The 25,304-nt window shown below is 40.0% G+C and overlaps 1 protein-coding gene across 7 annotated transcripts in view; it reads right to left on the reverse strand.

The window, feature by feature from the left end:
• Positions 1-25,304, reverse strand: part of CDC14A (cell division cycle 14A) — a 95,371-nt gene that overhangs the window by 63,350 nt on the left and 6,717 nt on the right. For 6 of the 7 annotated variants that reach the window (XM_081008652.1, XM_081008650.1, XM_081008655.1 and 3 more), the window contains exons 3-7: positions 20,197-20,272; positions 18,334-18,426; positions 13,335-13,414; positions 3,138-3,204; positions 894-956 (exon numbers count right to left, since the gene is read on the reverse strand). In XM_081008652.1, the coding sequence (XP_080864778.1) occupies positions 894-956; positions 3,138-3,204; positions 13,335-13,414; positions 18,334-18,426; positions 20,197-20,272 (379 nt within the window). The remainder of the gene's footprint in view (positions 1-893; positions 957-3,137; positions 3,205-13,334; positions 13,415-18,333; positions 18,427-20,196; positions 20,273-25,304) is intronic. The other variant, XM_081008654.1, reaches the window with a different exon arrangement.

Here is a 25,304-nt window from a genome sequence, read left to right on the forward strand (position 1 = left end):
TTCAAACAACAATGTTTCAGACTTAGAACACATAAAATACTGTGCAAGGCAAATAGAAGTGACATTACTTGCCCAGTAATATGACGCAGCAGTAAACTTGAGGCATGCAATAGCCATTACTCACGACTCCACAAGCTAAAAACCAGGTAGACATAAGTAGCATTTAACACTGGTCAACTACCCTAAGAATACATTTCCCTCTTCGGATTAAGTGAAGAGAAAACGAGAAGAGGAGGAGTCCCCCCCCCCCCTTTATATTGAGAATTCATTTTTTTAAAGGATGGCATTTGCACAGTACCATGCAATAGAGACCCTCTAATTCAGGAGTGGGCAACCTAAGGCCCGGGGGCCAGATGCGGCCCAATCACCTTCTAAATCTGGCCCGGGGACAGTCCAGGAATCAGCATGTTTTTACATGAGTAGAATGTGTGCTTTTATTTAAAATGCATCTCTGGGTTATTTGTGGGGCCTGCCTGGTGTTTTTACATGAGTAGAATGTGTGCTTTTATTTAAAATGCATCTCGGGGTTATTTGTGGGGCATAGGAATTCGTTCACCCCCCCCCAAAAAAAATTGTCCGGCCCACCACATGGTCTGAGGGACGGTGGACCAGCCCAAGGCTGAAAAAGGTTGCTGACCCCTGCTCTAATCAAATTATAGGTGGATCATGCCATGGCACTCAGCAGCCTTTCACTTCTTTGTATTTGCTCTTTTACTGAAAAAGAAGTGCATCAATAACTGGAAGGTAATTGGGAAAGAAAGCAGCAACGCACCAATTATGCGGCACCTACAATTTAGGAAAAACCCAAGCTTCGCCACAAAGCAGAACTAGGTGTGCTTAATAAGTGCATGCTGAAACTCAGGCAAACTATTCAGTTCAGAAGACGCACAAACCTCATAATGCTCATACTCATCTGCATCAAATGTCTTGAAGTCAATAAATCCATGCTGTAAGGCCTAGAAAGCAAAAAAAGTCAAGTTCACAGGCAACCACCCAAAGGACATTTTGAACCATTTAAATCTGAATGAGCACCAAGCTGGTCAAATATATGGGGCAAAAGGAAGGCAGTTTTCATAGGATTTTTTCTTGGGGTTTTTTATGAGTCTCCCTTGTCTCCTCTATTACTTGCCTTAGCTACTGAACCTTTAAACTGTAGCAATTAGGTTAAACAGATTTATCTCTGGGGTTCAAATAGTAAAGCAAGAAATGAAAATATGTGTCTACGCATTTGATCCATCTCTAAGGACACTAATCGGAATAATCTATTGTCTCCATGTTCCCAATTTTGTTGAACTGTAATATACTTTCTGGTTGTAAGACATACCATCCTCTCCAAACGATCTGGAATTAATCTACACAAACTGTAGATAGTATTGTTAAAAACATTCTGTTCCTGATACTAATACAGTGGTACCTCGGTTTAAGACAGTCCTGTTAATTAACTATTTGATTTACAAACTCCGCAAAACTGGAAGTAGTGTCCTGGTTTGCGAACTTTACCTCGGTCTAAGAATGGTGGAAGGGCACTGGCTGCGGGAAGCCTCATTAGGGAAAGCACACCTCAGTTTAAGAACAGTTTCGGTTTAATAAAGGACTTCCGGAACGTATTAAGTGCGTAAACCATGGTACCACTGCACACAAATTAAATATCTAGCAATTTAGTTTCAAAAGAACAAACACAAATCAAATAGTTCAGTATGATAATAATAATAATAATAATAATAATTTATTATTTCTACCCCACCCATCTGGCTAGGTTTCCTCTGACACTCTGGGCAGCTTCCAACAAAAGATTAAAAATACATTAAAACATCAGTCATTAAAAACTTTCCTAAACAGGGTTGCCTTCAGATGTATTCTAAAAGTCAGATAGTTGTTTATCTCTTTGACATCTGATGGGAGGGCATTCCACAGGGCGGGCGCCACCACCGAGTAGGCCCTCTGCCTGGTTCCCTGTAACTTTGCTTCTCGCAGTAAAGGAACCTCCAGAAGGCCCTCAGAGCTGGACCTCAGTGTCCGGGCAGAACAATGGGGGGTGGAGATGCTCCTTTGGGTATACTGGGCCGAGGCCATTTAGAGCTTTAAAGGTCAACACCAACACTTTGAATTGTGCTTGGAAACGTACTGGGTATCTATGGTATGGTAAATATACAAGAGCTGCTTACAAAACATTATTTAGATCTAAATGATGTGGAGAAGCAGCATTACCAGATATTATTTTTTTATCATTATACTTTTAAAAAGGCAATGATAAGGCTGTTGGTTTCTGTTGGATAACATTAGAAGCACAGAGCGGGATGAGCTGAAAATGCATTTTAGTTAATTTATTCTGGTTTCCGAAAATCAGAAACATTGGGCCCTATACTTGGAGAGACAGCTGAAATTACACTGAATGTATGGTATATATTAAAAGCTTAAATGCAGGGAGCAATCCTAACTCCCAGTCAAGAGAGCACTGGGGCTGAATGGAGTTGTGGAGCCACCACTGTATATAAAGCCTTGCCACTCATGCCATCCCGAGCAGTGGTGGTTGTGATGCGGCAGTTATTTTACCTAAAAAGGATAACAGTTCTGATATAACCCGCCCGAAACTGACTTCCTGGGAGTTGCTGGGAGGGAAGGGAGGAAGGAAGCAAAAACCTGAGACACTGTCACGTGTATGGATGCCACATCTAATGTCAGAGTGGGTTAATATAGCAGCTGATAATATAGCAGGGCTAGCTGATATAGCAGTTTTGTCGCTTTGTCCAATGAGGGCATCCACTATAGGTCACTACAAAAAAATCTGCTAAAACTGAATAGTGCACCTGTCAGCAGTTCAGAGCTCTAGCAGTTTGAAAGCACACCAGTGCAAGTAGATAAATAGATACCACTGCGGTGGAAGGTAAACGGTGTTTCCGTGCACTCTGGTTTCCGTCACGGTGTTCCATTGAGCCAGAAGCTGCTTAGTCATGCTGGCCACATGACTCGGAAAGCTGTCTGTGGACAAATGCCAGTTCCCTCGGCCTGAAGAAAAATGAGCGCCACACCCCATAGTTGCCTTTGACTGGATTTTAACCATCCAGGTGTCCTTTACCTTTTTACCTGCATGTGCCTTAGGATACGATTTCTCTTTCAAATGCATTTTGTGACGTTACCTTTTTTATTCCTTGTAGACAATCCAGAATAGTTAGATTATATGTACTGTTCCCAAATGAGGCATCCCTACGAAAAGAGAAATATCAGCATATTCCAGATAAATACAAAAACATCCACCTATCATACCCCATTTTAGTAAATGGCAATATTTTAAATTTCTGAAATTTGAACCTCAGCATGAAGGTTACACATGAAAACACTTCTACACACAATTCTCCGCAATTTATTGATGGTAAGTTCATCTAAAATGTTAATAGGATGAACTCAAATAGAAACTAATTGATTTTTATTATTGATTATTAGCTACATGTATACTTTGTATACCATGTATACAAGGAAGCATACATGTTTCTCCTGCATTGCACTCAACTTTACCGTAACATCAACCCTATGAGGTAGGCCAGCCTGAGAGAGAGAGACTGGCCGAAGGTCATCCAGTGAGCTTCATGGCAGAGTGGGGATATGAACCTTGGTCCCCTGGCCTCAGTCGGGCACCTTAGTCATTGCACTTCTGGCTACTTAAATATAATTCACGCTTCTGGAATTAGTCCTACAGACACCTTTCAAGTGTATTTTACTGCTACTATTTTAAATCACAGTTCCCTCCAGAGACTGAATGGAACATGATGCAAAAGAAAGCTGAAGGCAGAAAGAAGAGAAGGTAAATGATGCTCTCCCAAACCAGCTTTTCAGACTATTATATTCACTATATGTTCCCGGATTAAGAAATAGGTTTTGTTTGTTTGTTTGTTTCATAAGATTCTATGAAGCCTCACACATATATGAGATTACTCAAAATCGGCACTATACATAGCACACAGGACTAGTATTTCAAATTACAATTAAGATGATAGTTCTCCGCTTCTCTATGTATACTTCACCACTCCTCGGCATTTAAAATACTTATGTAAAAAAAAAAGGGAGTATAACACTGAAGACAAAAATGGAGCATAAAAATAATTTGAAACAATATCCTCCTAAATGTTTGGCAATTCTACTTAAAATGGATACTCCACAGACTTTGCTTGGACTATTTTCACCTCATTTAAATAGATATTAATAAATCTAGGGTGGTCACCACAATTGGGAAATTAGAACTACAATGTAGATAGCAGTTTTGGCTGTGCTTCACCGGATCAGCACAAATAGCTGGGAGAATAATTCACTTTCAAGTCTAATTTCAATACTCTGCAGTTTTCCATTATAAGTATTCTTAGATATGTCTTAATGTGCACCCACACCTCTGACCTCTAAGAGGGCTATTTGCATCTTCTCCCTGACACACATATATTACTAACTGCTACAAAAGAAGAAGCGATAGGAACCAAGTTAAAGAGAAACCTTGCCCGTGCACTGCAGAATGATCTTTCATCCACTGACAATACTATTTAATGAGTTTTTGTAATACTGTATTTAGAATATGTATGGCATTTATCTGGAAAGTCTATTCACAGAAGCAGCAGAAGCAAGACTTTTGCTAATGCACCATATGCTGGCTACTGAAACTTAGTCCGTACATAATGCTTGCCTGAAACGTTTGCGTGGGAAAAGTCAAACTGACGACATGACCTCCTGAGCTTTGAGAATCCAAATCTAAATATAGATTCCTGTTTAATCATTCATCAGTCAGCGACGCTTTACTGTGTTTTGGACAGTCTAGCCAGGGCTAGTTAAAGAAGAAAAAAGGCTAGATACTTGATAAGAAACCAGTATTAGTCTGAAAGCCTATTATTATAATTATTATTATCGTACAAAGAACCTAACATTTTCTAAGACAGGGATGGTCTGTAAAAGATAATCTAACAGATAAAATAACAAATGGAAAAAAGGATGGTGAGGGAAAGGAAGGCAAGTATCGGAGCAACTGCTTATTCACTCCAATGAAATTAACAGGCCTCAAGTTAGACATGGACATTGATTTCAATAGGCCTACTCTCAGGGATTTAGGTTTGATGAGGCCCTGAGCTACTGAAGGTAATGGGGCCCTTTCTATGTCCAGCTGTCCTTTGTCAACAACAAATTGTCGCTGTTTTTTGTGTTGAATATATGCTATATGGTAATTTATGGACCTAATAGGTATCTAAAGCCATTTGGACATAACAAAATAGGAACCTGCACAACACAAAACACTGTTGCTGTATGTAGGTTTTATTTGCTTTTTTATCTTATATTTTGGAAATGAACAGGTTTTTTTCCTTTCATTTTTTGGGGGAGCCCCCAAGAGAGTGGGGCCCTAAGCTATAGCTTGCTTAGCTTATACGTAAATCTGGCACTGTCTACTCTGAGTAAATGTTAATTGAATGCAACTTGGGGGCAGTCTTCCAGAGTGACTGTGGGTGCCTTGGCTGGTGGCAGAAGCCAAAGTATGTCTCCCTTTGGTTTAGCAGTCCTAGGGCAAGTGGCAGCTAAAGGAGTGTGTTTGTTCTTTGTGGAGTGGAGGGGAATAAGGAAATTCCCTGCCGCACATTCTCTGGCCGATGAACAGGCTTATGTTTTCCCCTTTAGTTGCCATAATACAGCTAAGGCAAGCAATGCTAAAAGAATTAAGAAGTATTTTAACCACATTAGCTAATGGAGGATGTTGTAAAGGTAGCTTCAAGGGAACCTGAATTTGCAATAGGCAATGATTGGATGTTTAATGCAAAATCTGAATGCCAGATGTGCAAGGAATCCCAGATGTGTGAAGGCAGGCTGCAATTACTCTCAAGAAGGAAAAGCATAAAGTGCAAATTCTCTGATGCACTCTGCAAGGCCGACATAAAAAGCGTTACTTGATTAATCACGAGTTTTAATCAGATCTGCGTATGAATAATACAACTCTCGGGGGGGGGGGGATGGCTGTGTTCAGACAATTGTGTACCAGCTTCTTAAGCTGCTATATAACAACCATCAAGTCAGCTGTCTTGGCAGGAAATGCCCTGTCCTGGACATGGTCAACTGATCTGCTCCTGGAGCTGATGGGATTTGGAGGCAAAGGGTGATTCCAGGAATGGTCTCCTCTTTATCAAGGGCAAGACTGCCAGAACCACCACTAACATCAGCGAGAAGTTGCTGCTATTATAGACAACCAGATTAATTTATAATTATTATTATTCACACTCAGGCCTTTATACAATAAAGCCACAAAGCAACTTGATAATCATTTGTCAATTGTACCGAAGCCATTTCTTGAAAGTATGCCGTCCTATTAATCATTTGATTTTTTAAAAAGATACAATTGATTTTTTTCCATTTTCTTTTTTACTAAACATGGCAGCTCTAGGGCCAAAGCTGAGCCTTCTAGAGTACCAGCTTCCAGATCTGCAACAACGTTGACCTTGAAATCAAACTCTGGATAGGTAATTTGTGTTTTAATTTGTTTTTCTAGTTTATTGCTGGTTTTAGTATTTTAATTTGTTTTATATTCTTGCTGTTAATTGTTAGTAAATTTATCTTTTTATAAACCGCTTTAAGGATTTTTACATTTAAGAGGTGTATAAAGTTTATAAAACAAAGTAAACAATAGTTATTCAATGTGAATACTCCTCACATCACATTTTAACACAAGTGTGTGCAAAAGAGAATACCTTCTATATTTTTTATATGATAATTTCTATTGGAATGTAATAAACCCAAGTGTTTAAAGGCTTCAGCTGCTGCTGTTTGATCACTATCATGTTTTGCTCTTCCGCTTAATTGCGTGGTCCACTCAGTTCAGCATCCTGAGGACCTGTCAGCTTTCACTGAAAAAAGCAAATTTCTGGGGCTTATAACTGCAAAGACAGGCAATGGCTGGAGAAACATCACACCCCAACGGATAGGGTAAGAACAAACAGTCTCCTGTTTTCTATGAGTAAGGGTGGGAAACAGACCTGTGTGTATTTTCAAGGTTTAAAACCCAGCAGAATCCAGCTTCTCTTGGCATATGATGTATCATCCTTGGTGCTGAATTTCAGCTTTAGAGAACAGTATATACAAAGGCCCTAGCCCCAGGCCGACTGGTATATTATGGCAACAGTGCTCCCACAAGCACAAGCCCTGACTCTGTGCAAGGTGCTACTAAGATTGCTGCAGATTCTGTGCCTAGGTAGAGGAAAGTGAAGTGGAAAAGGGGAATTTTCTTCCTGAAAGCTGTTTTTTCTAGAAACCTCGTACCACCTTTACACTTTCTTTCAGCCGTTCCATTCCCACTTGCATGTAAATACTGGCTTTATCCCTCTGTGTACAATAAGCCCTTTATTCACGATGTCTGATTACAAGACACCTAATACTGCTGCACAGATACCAAGTCCATGTTTTATATTGTAGTGAGAGATCTTATCCTTTGTGGGTAAATCCTTATTCCCACTGACAACTTATTCTCCTGAAGAAAGACTGAACATATATTCAAGATTTCAGACACTACAAACCTATAAGCCGGGGGTAGAGAACTTCAGGCCTGACTTCACATCTTATTCCTTCCTTCTTTTTACCTGGCTAGAATGTGTCATTGAGCCCCGAAAACAACTTCTGTTTGCCTCAAAGAATAGAGTGAGGGTAGTCTACCATAACAAAGGTAATATTTACATTTACTGCTCCACTCATTTTTGTCTCTGCTCCATCCACCACCGGCATGCAGCCTTGGAAGGGAACACGGCCCTCTGCTTGAAAAAGGGTTCCCCAGCATGGCTATAAGCTATCATTCACTTGGTATGTACAGAATTTATTTTTCCAGCAACTGGTATTCAGAAGCATGCTGTCTCCAAGCGTGGAGGCAAAGCGTAGCCATTGTGGTTAGCAGCTACTGATAGCCTTCTCCTCCGTCAATTTGTCTCGCCCTCTTTTAAACCCATCCCAGCTGGTAGCCAAAACTGCCTCTTGTAGGAGCAAATCCCATAGTTGATGGGCTGTGTGAAAAAAGCGCTTGTCCCAAATCTTCCAACATTCAGCTTCATTGGATGTCCCCAAGTTCTAGCGCATGGGTAGGCAAACTAAGGCCGGGGGGGCCGGATCTGGCCCAATCGCCTTCTCAATCCGACCCGCGGACGGTCTGGGAATCAGCGTTTTTTACATGAGTAGAATGTGCCCTTTTATTTAAAATGCATCTCTGGGTTATTTGTGGGGCCTGCCTGGTATTTTTACATGAGTAGAATGTGTGCTTTTATTTAAAATGTATCTCTGGGCTACTTGTGGGGCATAGGAACTCATTCCCCGCCCCCAAAAAAAGAAATATAGTCCAGCCCCCCACAAGGTCTGAGGGACAGTGGACTGGCCCCCTGCTGCAAAAGTTTGCTGACCCCCGTTCTAGCATTAAGAGAAGAGGGGGAAAACTGCTTTCTCCATCTCGTGTGTAATTTTACACCCTTCTGTTGTGTCACTATTTCTTGCCTTTTCTCAAGAGTAAGTAATGAACATCTGGGGGGGGGGGATAAATAAAAGTTATGCAGGGAAGGTCCTGTTTCGGTGGAATTATCTTTATAGCAGTCAGTGCCCCCCCCCCCCCGCATATTGGTGTGTGTGACACTATGGGAGGAGTTTTAGCAATTCTACCAAGAAGCTGGATGGCCCTGATTTTAAACACTGAAAGAGCCACATAACACCATAAAAAAAACAAAGGTAGTCTTGTTGTTTCTAGAAGCTTTCCTATCAAAAATTTACCTACCAATACTAATGCAATGGTTTTTCGAAAGGAAGCTTTCAGAAAGACTTGTCTTTATTTTCCTTTGCATAGGAATCCAGCAAGTTCAGGCAAGCCCAGAAAGCCTTTGCCATATACTATTAACAAAGCTGTGGCAACACCATATATCCCTTCCACAGCAGCAACTGTCACTATAGACTACCCTTGCAAACAAATGCTTTCACGTGCCAAACATTCTCTAATGCTGCACACCATTTGTGTATAGTGATCTTTTAAAGTATGTGCTTTACTAAACTCTTGCAATGGAGTCAGCCTTAAATATTCCCCGTCCTACTTTTGAAAGAAATGCACCTACCAATGCCAAGTTTCAAGTGAACCGTCATTCCTCTCTTTTATAAAAATTAGTGTCTATAAAGAGAGATGCAAAACTTACCAGCACATATATTTTTTATCCAGGAATCACAGGGTAAAGTGTCAGTCCCAATAAAACCAATGACCATACCCTAGATCTGTGGTTCACAAACTGTGGGCCACCAGTGGTTTGCGAGCTTTATTCAGGTAGCCAATAGTATGTGGATTTGTGAATGAAGATGGAAGGCTGCACATCCACTGCACTGAATACTCATATTGAGTGTTAATTATATTCTTACTGCGTCTTTTATTTCTTAGGTTGTATTGTATTTACAATTCAAATTCTATGGAATTACAAATGCCATAGCAAGCAGAGAAACCATTAAGTGGTTCACTAAGACCCCAAATGGTGGTGGTGGTGGGTTTGGAATAAAATAAAAATAAAGTTATGGCATTTCACCAAACATTTAAGAAAATAATTGAGTGTATTCGACTAGGTTTTACTCAGAGAAATTAATGAATGTTACAAAATTAGATCCATTAATTTCAATGGGTCTACTCTGAGTAAAGTTTAGTTCAATACTACCCATAATTTCACTCAAGTTTTAAACACCAGACCCCACCCCCCAACTCATTGATTTGCATGTGCATAACTGCTTTAGGTTGGTGCTAAGACAAGCTCTACCAGAAACCGCCAGTCCAGCCAGCTTCTCTATGTGGAATTGGAAGTGGGGGGCCATCTTGTCCTTTGCTTTAGGCAGCAAACTGCACTGGGTTAGCCATGGATAGCGTAGACATAACATTCTAGATATACTTTAACATGATGAAGCAATGCTCTCTTGCCTGCTGTTAAAGTTGACCAGACTGGTGGGTACCAGGGACTTCCCAGTGGTGGTCCCACACCTGTGCAATTGCTGTGAACTCTGTGGGTCCCCTCTTGTGGCCTTTAAGGAGATTCAAAGATTTCTATATGCCACCAAGCCTTTTATTGACAATTATATCTGTCACTCTTTCTATTCAAATGCCCCTCGCTGTATTATTACGATACTCCATTGTTGTATTGTTTTTGACATTTTAATTGTAAACTACCTTGTGAGAGTTTGCCTTAAAGAGGCAGAGTGGAAATAACTAAAATCAAGAGTTTTCTGAATGAGTGGAAATGACTGCCTTTGGAAGACACCCATGGTTTCCAATTGGAACAGGAAGGACAGCTGCGTGTACACCTATTCCCGATACAGCTTGGTCCTTTTCTGCTCTCAATGTTTACTCAGCTGTTGTAGCCTGGGCCGGCCACAGGTGATTGTATCTGGCACCACTGGAATGCAAAGAGGCAGAGACAAGGGAGCACTGGGGAGATTCGGCTGAACCTCCCCTTATTGCAGTCTACTGGCAGTCTCAGTCACTTGCATAGAAAGCAATTCGCTTGTGGCAGACTCTCCTCAGTGGTTTGTATTGCCTAATGAAGGGGCAAAGGCTAAGCAGAAAAACTGGAGGTATGCACTTCCATATATGAAAACTCTATAAAACAAAATATTGAGCATTATAAAATGGGTACCACTGCCTATTGTGAAAGAATGCAGTCGTATTTCACTGCAACAGATCCTTTGGGAAGCTAGGTGGTCTGGCATTGATAAAGTGATTTGACTAAAAACCTAATGTTAAGTGCCCTCAATGCAATATTAATCCCTTCAGCCAGCATTAACTTCTCCCCTGTCTTTCCACCATGCACAGAGGTTGGAACCTGGCTGTGTGGTATATATGATCTAGCTGAATACTGATATTTCAGCAGTCTTTTGCCTCTACAGTCCTAAAATGAAATGATGTCTGAATTTCTAAGCAGATTAAGATTTTCCAGGTCATTGAGCTAAATGAAACCAGATCTATTTGAATGAAAACTAATACTACATATTTCAAGAGACTCGATCGTGCAATGATTGTCTCCTGGTGCCTACGAGGTGCAGAAAACAGACTGAGAGTAGGTCTTCTCAGTAGCAGCATATGGATTGTAGAATTCATTATCTCAAGATACCCAGCAATCTGATTCACTTTAGATAATCAGGCATCGGGTCTAGATATCCTCCTAGAATTGGTTCTGGTTTTTGATTATTGATTCTAGGCCCAGGAGTACTTTATGATTGTTTGGTTATTTCAGTATTGGCTTTGTTTTTAATTATGTGATTTGTAAGCTGTTCTTAATGCTCCTTGAAGCACAAGAGACAGGCATGTTGCCTTATAAACAAAATTACAAGAAACATCCCCATTAAATAGATATCACAATGTAAAAATCTCCTAAAAGTGTCTTATAATGGCATCCCATAACTGGTCCTTCTTGGATCACTAGACTGAAAAATCCTGGTATCCACAGTCATTTAAACTGGGTATTCCCTACAGGGGAACACAATTAAGAGACTGTGCATGTTGGAGATGTGCTTCCTGTCCCTTCTCAGGTAGATTTCAGAGGGGAAAACAAGCAGTTTGTGTCAAACGCTTTACAATTGGCACTGGGAGGCCTATAATGAATAAGCAGGCTCCAGGAGAAAAGTAACTAAGCACCACAAGTCAGTTCTGCTCTCAACTAAAAAAACAAGTAAATAACTAAACAGTGTATGTGTTAGAACTACCATGTTCCATGCACTGACCCCACCAAGTCAGCATACACAGTAGCTATGTAGGCTTCAAAATAGCATTGCTATCATTGATAAGTTGCTCTTGCTTTAAATATTTGATGCCTACAGCTCAGAATACATTCCTGGCAGCTATCTAAACTCCAGGTATTACAAATAGCTTCTGTGCTGAGAAAGCTTTGATGCTTGGCACCCAGCCAGCTTCTTTAAGCAGCTAAATCAGCAGCAATTTTGCCCTAATGAAAACGACTGTCAGGAAACGCCAGCCTTATGTACCTATCCTTGAACTCTTTCCTACATTTTCAGGCAGAAGGTAGAAAGTCATTCTGATAATGACAAAGGAACGGCTTCTGTCACTATCTACCTAACGGTCAAACTTAATTCATTGGCATCTGTGACTCACATCTGTCTCAATAAGGCTCCAAGGCTGTGGCAGACACGTCAAGCCCATGCTGGACCTACATTTTTTATTTAACTAGATCTAAACCTAACTCTCTAGGTTTTGCGGTGAAGTGCAAATCAGTTCCTCAGAAGTTACAAGCCCATAATACAAGCCTGGAGACATAGCCTCTTAAATCTGGTTGAAAAGAAGACATGCATATTTAATATGCAGAAATGTACCAAATGACACAGTAAAGAACACAAAAGCGAAAGTTTAGCTAATTTTTATCAATGAAGCCAAAACCATTCAAGTAATATTAATCATTGAATTTATTTGTCGTTTTCTACCAGAAAAGTCTCAAAGTGAGTTACAACAATAGCATTCATGCAACCACAAATATGTATGATGTGTAAAATCAACAACACACTAAAACCGATGATCCACAATCACCAAAACCAAGCAAAAATGCCCTTCCCTCACACAACACAAGGATTCCAACTGAGATAGCCACAAGAACCCCAACAATATTAGGATCCAAATGCCTGGGAGGATTAAAAAACAACAACACATTTTTAACTGGTGCCCAAAATCTGTCAAAATTGGTGCTAGCAGAGCTTCCACAAATATAGGGCTGCCACCCCAAAGGTCTGTGCTGGAAATCTTCCAGAGATTTGTTATTGGGAGGTGGTAATGTGGTGTGTGGGAGAAGGAATGCAGTAGGGAGCCAGAAAAAAAAAAATTAGAGCATGTACAGCTCTTTGGACCTTTGGTGGGTAGCAAGAGAAAGGAGCAGAAAGCAGTTAGAAAAACAGGTCCAAAAATGAAGCAAGAGAAATGTAGACTAAAGAGAGTATCATGGTGCCCAAAAGAAGCTACACAACATCATTCATGTATCATGGTAATTTAAATGCTAGGCAGCGACTGCAACACAATATGCCAGCCTCAAACACCTATTTAGAAGCTTTGAAGCTAATCTGTTTAATTTGTAACTACAGCTGGCATAATGTAATGGCTAAGAGGCTGAGCAATGAATCAGGAAGTGCCTGGGTTGACTCTCACCTCTGCCACAAACTCACTAGGAGGCTGCAGGCAAACCACTGTCTTTTAGGCTCCCCCTGCAAATGTGGGGGATAAAAAATACAGACTTATCTTATAGGGTTGTTGTTAAGGATTGCGACTAGATAATGCATTACACATGGAAGTGCTAGGCAAATGTTAGATATTATTACTGCGGCAGCCATACCTAAATGGAAGATATGGTGGATTAGATCCGGATAAAAGTATTCGGTAAGCTTCTTCTGGTGTTTTCTTTAAGGAGATTACCTGCAAAAGAAAACCAACATGAGCAACACACTGTCTTAGAAAAGCTAAAATGGTATTTGAAGTGGTACGATATATTTTCTCAAAACAAGACCTTAATGTGAATTGGATGAAACCTGCCATTCTTTAGCATCTGCTACACAGCCTTAGAAGGAGTATTTTCATGCTTCAATCGGTCAGAAAAATGCTAATAGGTTGTATACAATGCTGTTGCTCAGCAGACAGTGAGAACAGGGAGGGAAGCAGTTTTCACAGATGTCCCCTTCCCCTGATCTGCTGCAGAAGATTTGGAAAGGGCTGTAGCAGGGAGGAGAATTGCCCAAAATATATTCCCTCACCTTTCTACCGACGTGATTCTTACCATTAGCTAAGCAACATGGTTGGATACCATCCATTATTCTTAATGTAGATATGCTCATCTCATGTTTGATAGAAGCTTGCAATTTGCTTTCCAATAAATCATGTTTTAGGGTATGTTTTTGTATGAGTGGGATTGCATTATGAGACCATTTCAGGAAACTCCACCCAGTTTGCTGCAACATCCTGAGTTCACTGTTATACTGTTATACTGACGAGAACACATCCACTGAAGCCACAGAAACGATTAGTTCCTCTGACTTCTGTGGTTATGTTCGAGTCAGTATTCTTCTCCTGACTCTCTTATAATAAAGCACTCCTATTCCCATTCAGTACGCTTCTTGGAAATCAAATTACTTCCTTCTCTTTTGTAGTAGTGAAGATGTAGGTCATGACGGCTTACAGAAGTAAGCAGTAGAAAAAAAGGGGGGAAAGTGCTAATAAACTTATGAATGAAATCTGTCTTTATAAAAGATCGCCTTACCCACTCAACTGCATCAATTGTCAGAACTGGCACTACTACAGGTGCTATTCTGCATTTGTAAGAACTCTTTCATTCAGTGTGGCAGTGCCTACACTTTCTAATTCCCTGCCTACTGAGAGCAAGCAGGTGCCTTCACTGTATTCCTTTTGACACTTGTTAAAAACCAATATGCTTAGAAATTTGAGGTCATTTTAATCTGTTTTAGTATCTTAACTTCTGTATGTTTTAAAGTATGGCTGTGCTTTTTTCTTGATTTTACTGTTTTATCTTTTGTAAGCTGCTTTGAGGTTGTTGTTTTTTTTACCATCAAGCGGCATATAAATTTTAATGAAAGAATAAATTACTAACAAATATAGACAACTGTGTCCTTTATCAAAACTTACCGTATTTTTTGCTCTATAAGACTCACTTTTTCCCTCCTAAAATGTAAGGGGAAATGTGTGTGCGTCTTATGGAGCGAATGCAGGCTGCGCAGCTATCCCAGAAGCCAGAACAGCAAGAGGGATTGCTGCTTTCACTGCGCAGTGATCCCTCTTGCTGTTCTGGCTTCTGAGATTCAGAATATTTTTTTTTTCTTGTTTTCCTCCTCCAAAAACTAGGTGCGTCTTGTGGTCTGGTGCGTCTTATAGAGCGAAAAATACGGTACATTATGTTTTCATTGCTAACAGTAGTAGATAATAGCGTGATTCAAGGAAACCTTTCTAGGACTGTTTTGCAAACCATATTTTCATTCTCTCAGTTTCCTGAAAAGTTGTTTCTAAAGAGTGAACTATTCCATGATTAGGATGCTGCATAGGCACATTTCAAGGGAATTTTAAACTACATTCTGCAAATTCTGAGCCGGTAGAGTAAATGCTCAGTAGCACATGCAAAATCATTTCAGGCTTTCTGTTATTTCACACACCAGTGGCTGCTAAACAGTTCCTTGCTAAAGCTGATGACGTTATACCAGGAGTTCTACTGAAATTAACAAAAGTATCCTGGGAGAATTATAGAGCTGCATTTAAGGCAGCCTGGAAAAAAATACTCTACACAGTATGATTACTTTCCACTGTAAACAGTATGAGTCCCAGATTCAACCAGATGTGCTCTATGCCACCAGGACATGATACTGGTTTCATGAGTGATTTGTTTCACACAATGGTAGAGTCAAATGTTAACTAGACCTCGCTAGGTAGAACTAGGAGCACAGTTTGCTAACAGTGTGGAGGAAATGGGGGGAAAGAATGGGGCTCCCACCTTGCATTTTGAGCAACACTCAAGGCAGCATTATAAATAAAGCAAGCTGAGAGGGAAATATGTGTTCCTGGGAACTGGGTTCAACGGAAAATACGTAAGTCACATTGTGTGGCTGTTTATAGTACACAGCTACCAGTGGAAGTTCTATTCTAGAATTTAATCTAGTGTTTGCCTATTCTCATTTTACACATTAATATTTTAGCATTACGGCAGTAAAAAAGCAAACCTCTAAACTAACCATGTTCAGAATGTCATGTATTAGACTACACAAACATCAGGAAACATTGTTTTTCAAAACAGCAGCATTATGCATAAACCTAGCACATGAAAGGCGAGATAAATGAATGGAAAATGTTGGCTGCATGCAAGTTTAGGACTAGTAATTCAACTGAAGGTTATTTTGGCAAGAGAGGAGAGACTCTCATTCTATTTTCCTTCAAAGAGCAGCCTACTATCCTAAGAAGCATACTGTGCAAAGCAGGACTGACCCACTTCTGGCACTACCTGTCTCACCTTTAAGCTTCATTTGCACCCACACCTGGGAAACAGCAATTAGATGAGGCTATGATGTGCCTAGTATCAACCCCTGCAGAATCCTTACCCCCACAACTGGAGATACAGATTGCGTCTCCATCCCTAATCCTTGTTAAAACGTCATGAACAACGCACACCTGACTCCTCTGCAGGAAAGTATACCAGACCATTAGAGTTTGTCCATGCTAAAAAGGGATGCAACAGTGGCACTCTTAACTCAACCATTAATGTTATTAATTTAGCCAGTCATACACAAGCCAGGCAGACGTGTCTGTCCTAGCTGAATAATCGCTCTTCTGCTCCACTTTGTGTGTGTGTGTGCAGTTCTACATTAACCTGGCTGTTTGTTTCTGCTATCTATGGCACAAGGAGTGCTGTGGGAGGGCAGAGCCAAAGGGAAGCATGCTCTGAGCTCTGCCAAGGCTTCTCAGGATGAACATAATTGCAAGGGACAGGTAAGCCTAGCCCCATCTATCAATCAGAGAAGCAGAAGCTACAGGAAACTTGTTTCCGTCCTCCTTGCCATAAAGAACTGTGCACCAATGCCTGTTTTCCTCTTCATTCCTTATTCCTTCTGCACTGTGTCTCTTAGATAATTCCTATCTGCAGTCAAACAATCTAAGTGCTGTACAGAGCTTGGACATTTCTACATGCTTTATAAGTTACTATTAAAAGGAATATTTCTACCACAATTCACTGTTTGCAGTACTTTTGCTGCACTATCTTCTCAACACTAATTATTCTGCATGATCACGCCTGTTGCAATAGCAACCAGGTTTATTTATTTATTTAAACACAGAAGGCTTCCATTGTCAGATCCAGGATGAGGTTGTCAGCAAGAAGTATAATCTCAACCGTGCAGAATATAATGCCAATACAGCCTTAGAAACAATTCCAACATTATAGCCAGAAAGGATGACAAATGGGGCACCACATTCATCATGGCATCGTTGAATTACAGAACAGGAAACACAAATCCCCCAGGCCACATTCTACAGACCATCATCCTTGGACCCCCTTGAGTCATACCGTACGGAACTATTTGGGCCTGCTGAAGAATTTCCATATAGAAGCACAGAACAAATGTATAGACACATCCAAAAAGATTGGGTTCAAGTCCTACTGCCCAAGGAGGGCTGATAGGCACAAGAATGTAATTTAAAGCTAACTCCCTTTCAATGGCTACGAGTCGAAACACAGTAGCTGTGGCAATTGCTCCTTTCCTTCTTGTGAAGCACTGGTCCTTTGTTGATTTCATTTCCAGGTCAACACCATCCCCATATGACTATTGTTTGGTGTTTCTCATCACACATATGAAGTTAAAGCAAATGTTATGCTCCTCTAGAAAAAGCTCAACTAGTTCATTTGTTTGTCTCTTGCTCAGTTGCTCCACAAAGGGCCCATTTGTTTCCATTACTCCATACAGGAAGATTATGACATATGACGTACTTATTCGAGTTCATATTCCCAAAGTAATGTTGATGATCTCAGTAGAGATAATATTTCTTTTTTCTTTTTGGCACAGGTATTTATTTACACACCGTTTCCCTATACAGGAGACCCATTTCTAAACAGCATAAATCCAAAACATAACTTACTGTCATTTAGCCAAAAGAGCATTATTTTAAGACGTACTGCTACAAAACTTGCTTACCTATACAGATAAATAACCTACAACATTTTATATGCATGCTTCAAATCATCATCATCATCATCATCATCTCAAGCTTCCTAAATAAAACCAACACAAACTTTGCCATCTTGCCTCACCAGCACAGCTGTAGATCTTTTAAAAAACATAATTTACAAAGCGCCCTTTAACAAAGGAGAGGTCAAAACTGTGCGCACAGCTCAACATGAAAGCAGCAGGGCAGTCTCTCCTGCTAGTTCCCTTGAATCCAAGAAGAATGAATAAGGGAAAAAGTCCCTGCAGTAGACTGAACCCCCTGGGACCAATCGTAGAGTCTGGATTCCCAGTCCAAGGAAGATATTGAAAGGAAATTGGACACAAGAATGAACAATGCTGTATTATGTGAACACAGTGTAGCACTAAATGTAACTATCTTTTTTACCTCCTTTCCCTGCTTAAGACCAGAAGCAGGAAAGGGAGCAACAGAAGAGACAAAGGTTCAGCAGAATGGGGAAATCTCTCCTACTGTTTAAATACTGGACTAGATTGTAGAAGAATTATAACAAAAGGACAGTGATACTAGCATTTATAGTATCTGTACTTAGCCAGAAACATATAGGTCAGCAAGTCCCTGCAAGAGAGCGAGCGAGACAGACAGACTTATCGAGTGATACTTACTGCATATGCACCTATCAAAAATGCGGCATTTGCTCGTTTCCGCTGGTCAAAGCTGGTATAATATACTATTTTCTTTCTTGAAAGACTGAATGACTGTTTAAAAAGGGGGAAAAAGTATGAAGGGATGGTTAGCACAGAACCACAAATTTAAGCGAATGAAATACTGGCAGCTAAGTAATACCAGTTTAGCTTTGTGTGTCTTGGCAGTTCTTTCAAATCACCTCACTCCCTGGTCAAGTGCTCCTCAACTAAGGATGGGAGAATACATTTATTTGGTTCGCATTAAAACTTAATTTTGCATTTTCCGAACTAAAATGTGAACTAAAACACATTTAATCTTTTGAAATCTGTACTTCTCTGAATTTTCTTATGTAGATCCCCAAAAGGTACACACAAAATGCAAATATTAGGAGAAATGTGCACAAAAATCCTCACAAGATTTTATGCAGACTAAAAATAAATAAAAATCACAAACTGCTGCATGAATGGGACAAACTTAGGATCGGAAAAGGAAAAAACAGGGGGAAACAAAACTGACAGATTCATCTATCCCTAGACAATCACAATATGCCTGCAAATTGGCCACTTGTCTTTCTTACTTTTCTTCTGCAGCCTCTTTCTGAGATGGTCTGGATATTACATCAGCCACAGGTGATGGCATTCCTGTGGCTAACTTCCCATCTCCTGTGCTCATCTTCTAATAAAACCTACTGAATGACTGCCCTGCCTAAATTCTAGTAGACAATACGCCTGAGGAACTGGGACACCAAAATAACCTCTTTAAGACATCTGGAACAAACAGTCTCCTCATGTATTCACTCAGCAACAACAATAAAGACAGAGGGAATGCTTACAAGACAGTGACACCTTTGAATGAAAAGTCCAGAACATGTAAATCAATCACCAGGCTCCATTCTTAGCTTGCTGCTTACTGTGCAGAAACACCAGTAATATCAAATGTTAAATCTCTCACATGAATAGGGGTTAGAGAACAATGAACCAGTGACTTGTTTTCTACTCTTGGGCTCAGCACTGGGATGAAGCATCTTAAAGAAGAGTGATCTATTACGACATAGGCCATGTGGATCACGGTTCAAGATAGCTTATGCCTTAAGAAAATTTTTAACTTATCGCATTGAGATAACGGCCTATTTCACACCCACCAGAGAAACAAAACAGAATCCTAGCGCACACTGCTCAAATCGCACCCATCCCTTTCTTGTTTGGCAACCGTTGTGTTATCTTCAAACTAGCAACTCATGGTTTGCTTCTCTTCAAACACACAGCTAGAACAAAGCCAGGAACAAACCATGGTATATTATTTGCTTGCTCTTGTGGTTTGGAGGGGAAAAACAGACCACAAGCACTGATTTGCATGTAATTGTGAGTCAACACTCTGGCTGGTTTCTTCTTAATGCAGCAAAGGAAGAGAGATGGCTGCAATTTGAACAGCATGCACCAGCATACATGCTTGTTCCCTACAAGCTATGGTTTGTTTCACCCTGGCTCACCTTTATATGTGAATCAAGCCACTGCATGAATTTCTATGAAATATAATCATTTTCAAACTATTTTTCCTCCAACAAAGTTTCAGATCATCTTGTGAGTTAACTGGAAGAATATCGTTAATATATGTGGTATATATTTTAGATGTCATGGAACTGCATAAACAAATCCATAGTCTAATTTTCATATGGCGCATAAATTGTCATTTTTTTTATTCAGAGAGAGAAAAACACAATCTTACTGTAAATTCAGCAATTCTGTTAATTATCATAAATGGCTGTTAATAATAACAGTTGGTTAAATTTTAGCAAAAACAAACAAACAAACAATATTTAGAAGAAAATACAATGTTCTTACCTTTAATTTCTTGTTTAGTTTACAGCAGAATCGATGTACCAGAGCCACATTTAAAGGTCCAAAATCTGCATAAAAACTAGAAGAAATATATACCAATGGTCAAAAAACTTGTACTTTAGTCCTTTTGCTGTTGTCAAATATTTCACTATTTGAAGACTCTCCCTTCCTAGCAACATCTCCACTGAAACCTAGAGGCACAGTATGTAGCAGCAGAGCACAATTAACACTTGGTTCTACTGTGTAAGGGCAGGTGAGACAATGAGATTACAGTAAAAGGTGATGTTTGCTCCACACGGATAAGTTGAAGGACTACCTTTGATTATATTCAATGGCCATGTCTGATCAACATACAGACAGTTAACAATCTTCCAGGGGTGCCATATAGTTTTTCTGGCTGATTTAAGTGCAGCTGTTCAGAAATCAGAAACATCACCATCTTGATTTGTCAGGAGATAAGGAAAAATATGTATACTCTGCTCCTTCAGAAAAAATTTTAACTGCAAATGTAATCCTGCATTTGCTAATTTTGTAGCCGTACTTACACTAATAAATTGATAGAATCTCACACTTGTCCCATTATTATTATTAGTAGTAGTAGTATTGAAAACTCAGTAAATGTTAATTACCGAAATGTAGGGGCAGAACAACACTTTTAGGTCAAAAAAAAAAAAGAACTCCAAATGGAGTGAAATAATTAAAATATAAGAGACAATAAGCTGCTGCTGCTAATGTACTGTAAAGAGTCCAGGAGGCTGTGATCACCTTCCAGAAATAAAGATGAGGCATTACTGTTGTAAAAGAGGGATAGAACCTGAGCTGATTCACAAACCAAGTGTCATGCTTCCAAGAGCCCTTAGTAACTGTTGCCAGCCCATAATACACACATATAGGATAGGCCCATTCAGGTTAAAGAGTAGAAAAGCAGCACTTTGTAGACTGGGGGAAAGTATGCACTTGAGCAGTTTGAGTAAGTATTCCATTAATTAACATTTTATTAGTAGTCCTGTTTTCAGAATCCAATTACTTTGTCTCACAAGATTTGTATACCTATGACGCCATCAGGTATTTGACAAAACAAAGCTAATGTCAGATATAGTCCCACAGCTCTGTGATGTTGGAAGGTGCAGCTAAGTTTTCATTTTCTGGAGACAGACACATTAAGCTAAAGCATGCCACTTTGGTGTTGATGGGACTCGCTAGCTTAAAAGAGGTACTTGGCTCTGTATGGCATTTTGATAAATGAATTAAGAGTCTTTCACAGATAAGCTGTATGATGTAGCTCACTGTCAGGTACAGTAACTTTTGCAACTGTTGCAGAGGTCAGCAAACCTTTTCAGCAGGGGGCCGGTCCACTGTCCCTCAGACCTTGTGGGGGACTGGACTACTTTTTTTGTGGGGGAAATGAATGAATTCCTATGCCCCACAAATAACCCAGTGATGCATTTTAAATAAAAGGACACATTCTACTCCTGTAAAAACACGCTGATTCCCGGACCGTCCGTGGGCCAGATTTAGAAGGCGGTTGGGCTGGATCCGGCCCCTGGGCCTTAGTTTGCCTACCCATGGTTTATAGTCTCTCTGCTGATTGAACACCTAAAAGATCCAGCATCTTCAAAGCGCGTTTGAGATGGATGTTAAGATTTCAGAAGGAGCAAAGGAGTTTACTTGCCAAGCACAAGGAGTTAAGGTTCTTATGAGGTTCCTCCATTTGAAACAGATACAGACCAGCTAGAGAATGTGCTGCCCATGTAAGCCTATTGTGCATTAACCAGTCAAGTGTGATATGCCAAGCCTAGATCTGCTTGCAAAGAACAGAACAAGAGCTAGCATTCTTCTTGAAGAATAAGCCAATGACAAGTTCCCAACTCATTAATTAGTTACCAGTCTGACTAAATCAGCCCTGTGGCTGCAGATCATTCCCCTCTACTTTACTTTTCCCCATATTTATTACAAGATAAGCAGTAAAAATAGGGCAAAGACATTTATTTAAGACATGTATGTCAACTTAACATGAATAATCGCTTTCAATACACTGGGCTTAAGGGAAAAGAATAGCTGGCCTATTCAGCTTTTTATTTTCATGAGACAGTATAAAAGCACATTCATTTTCCTGGGCATGACATGTTTTGATGTTTAATCATAAAATATTTAATTGGACTTGGCAGAGCTGGAGTGTTAATAGTTGGCATTTGAGACATGGCAGTTATGGTACAAACTTGAACTCAAAAGTTATCAAAGCAACGTGGCTACAAAGAAAGGCAGCTGCTGCTGCTGATTGCTACATTTATAGGAAGCAGGAAGTTGCCTAAATCTCTGTAGATCTCGTAAGGCTTAGTTGTTAAAGTTAGATCTTTCTTTCATGTGAAAAAACCTGAAGAGGATTCAGGGGAGCCAATTCAATTCCTGAAAATAGGTGGCAGGATGGGGAGGAAGCTATACCTATTTTAAAAATATAAGTGCTCATATATATTTCACAATGGTATTCAGTAATTTTAAGACAGTGGTATTAGATGCAATGAAACATCAGTTAACAGTTTTTTGTTTTTGTTTTTTTAAAAAGCAGACTTGCACAGAAAACAGTAACCCGGTGATTTCTGGAAAAGAAGGTTTTAGGTCCTAATCCTATGCATGTGAATTCAAAAGTGCTACTCGGATTATAGGACAACAGCCTTAACCTGCCTTCAGAAAGAGGAGAAGGGAACAACATGCTGTACTCAGATGTTTCAGGTACTGAATTGACAGCCAGTGTAGTCAACATGAAATATGTGATACTGCAGATATCTCACAATAGGGGATTAACAATGTAAATCCATGCTTGCCAACAAATGGGAAACTGCATTTTGCAAACATCTTCAATACCTGCCCCAGTATGGAACACTTTCTGCAAGTCAAAATACGATTGATTGGTCCGTTGATCCAACAGACAGGAATAGCCAAGATGACGATGACAAATGTACTACATTAATAGCACTACAGAAGAACCTTTATGATGGGCAAGGCCACCTTCTGATACCATCACACATTAAAAATTGCTTATGTTGCATGACTGAATGGGCCTTAATGGTGGTTCAAATACTCATAATGATATTGCATGGGCATGGCATTAGGGAACTTTGAACCAAAAATAGTGACATATACTTTTCCATCATCCTTCTGCACCTAGAACAGAAGCTCAGCATGATTCTGAGATTTAAAAAAACGCACAAATCAGGAAGACAGCCAAAAGAAAGGTGGCTTAAATTTTCTTCACACTGATTAGTTCTTTCCTTACTGTATTGCTTCCCGCATAATTCTCTCAGGAATAGCCTTCTCAAATGAATTCTCCAGAGAGTTTCCTTTTTGAATAATAGGGAGAAAATCTGTTAATTGTTGATGGCATGGGGATAAATGCACTACATAGGAAGTTTCTATTTGCGTTAGCAGATCAGAAAATTCCACTGTAGAACATGTCATACCATGTGTCAGGGACCACTTATGTTAAAATGTCTTTCTAAACTGGTTGTATCTTTGTATTTTTGTGATGAAAATGGTTTCTAACAAATAAACGCAACTGACCAACTGACTACTTGATTAGTTGACATAAATTTGATTAAAAGAATTTTTAGATTTCTAGGTCCCCACTGGGGTGGGGATCCCCGCACAAACTGGCACCTGCATGGGGGTGCCTGGTTGCGTTCCCTCAGAATTTTGTGCCCAGGGCGATGCCCCCCCTGCCCCCCCCACTACACCACTGCCTGTACATATATACTCTGATGTCTGAGAAGCCTTCCAGGCAGAGACTGAAGTATGCTAAGACCACTCTCCACTCTAATCCTGCTAGGAACCAAAATGCAGATGTACTCTAAAGTATGTTTTGATCAGCATTGCTAAGGAAAGACAAGTGATGCCCAGTGAATGGTCCAGTGGGAAACAGTCACAGCACTATCATTAGCAAAACACTGCCATGGCTCTCAAGCAAAGTAATTCAGTTTTAAAATAGTAACATCCATTAAAGTGAAAGAAAGAATTAATTAAAACATGGTAAGTGTCATTAAAGACAGTCAAATTCTTTAAGGAACTGGAGCAATTTATAAAACAACTATAAAGTTCAATTGAAAGTTATACCACTATTTTTAATTTTTTTTAAAAAGGCTAGACCGGCCAAGAGATGTTGCTTGATAGCAATGACAGAATCAAGAAGACTAAAGCGCAAGGCAGATCCATTAAACAGAGGAAAAGTTGCTCAAATGAAAAAAAAGGTCATATATACTAGCAAGCCGAATATAAATTGTTACGGCAAGACAAGTACCAGTTCTTTCAGAGAGTGTGTGACCCCATCAATAACAGGCCAATCTCCCACAATGCCTTCATCTTCTCAGGGTTCATACTCAGTTTACTGGCCTTCACCCAGTCCACGGAGACAATGGTACAGATCATGTACAGCCCCTCCCAACTTAAATGTTACGAGACTTTGCCCCAAAGCTCCTAAGGACCACTCCCAACAGCTTCATATAGATGTCGGAGGCAAATCATGCCCTACAGCACACCAAAGTGCAAGGATCATGGGACAAAAAACAAATTTACGGAGGATAAGGTTATTTGTGGTTACTAGCTATGATGGCTATGTTCACTGTTGGAGACAGTATGCCTCTGAAAACTGGTTGTAGGGAATCATGAATGGTACTACACCCTGGATCTACTTGTGGGCTTCCCAAACGCATTTGATTGGTTTCAATGAGAATGGGATGTTGAACTAGATGGGCCTTTGGCCTGATTCATCAGGACTGTTCTTAAATCTGGAAAGAGGGGTTTTTTTTAACATATGCTGAAACACTGAAGAGTAGGACATTTTTTTTAGGTTTTTGGTGTTGTTATTTTTTAAGATGGCTAAAGGGCATTTGTGGAGGAATTAGACAAGATTTTACTCATAGTACCAGAACTTGGAGGTCATCCATTGTAGTTGCCTTGGCAGTCAACTGAGGACACGAGAAGAGAAAATAGTTCTTTAAACAAAGCATAATTAATGTAGGGAAAGTCCTTAGCACAAGTTGGGGCAATGGCCCCTAACTTAAATAGTTCTAATAAAGCACTGGACAAATTCACTGAGAAGTAGGTCTATTAGCTTTGAC

The sequence above is a fragment of the Podarcis pityusensis genome, assembly GCF_964106645.2.
Source record: "Podarcis pityusensis genome assembly, chromosome: 6".
Lineage (NCBI taxonomy): Eukaryota > Metazoa > Chordata > Lepidosauria > Squamata > Lacertidae > Podarcis > Podarcis pityusensis.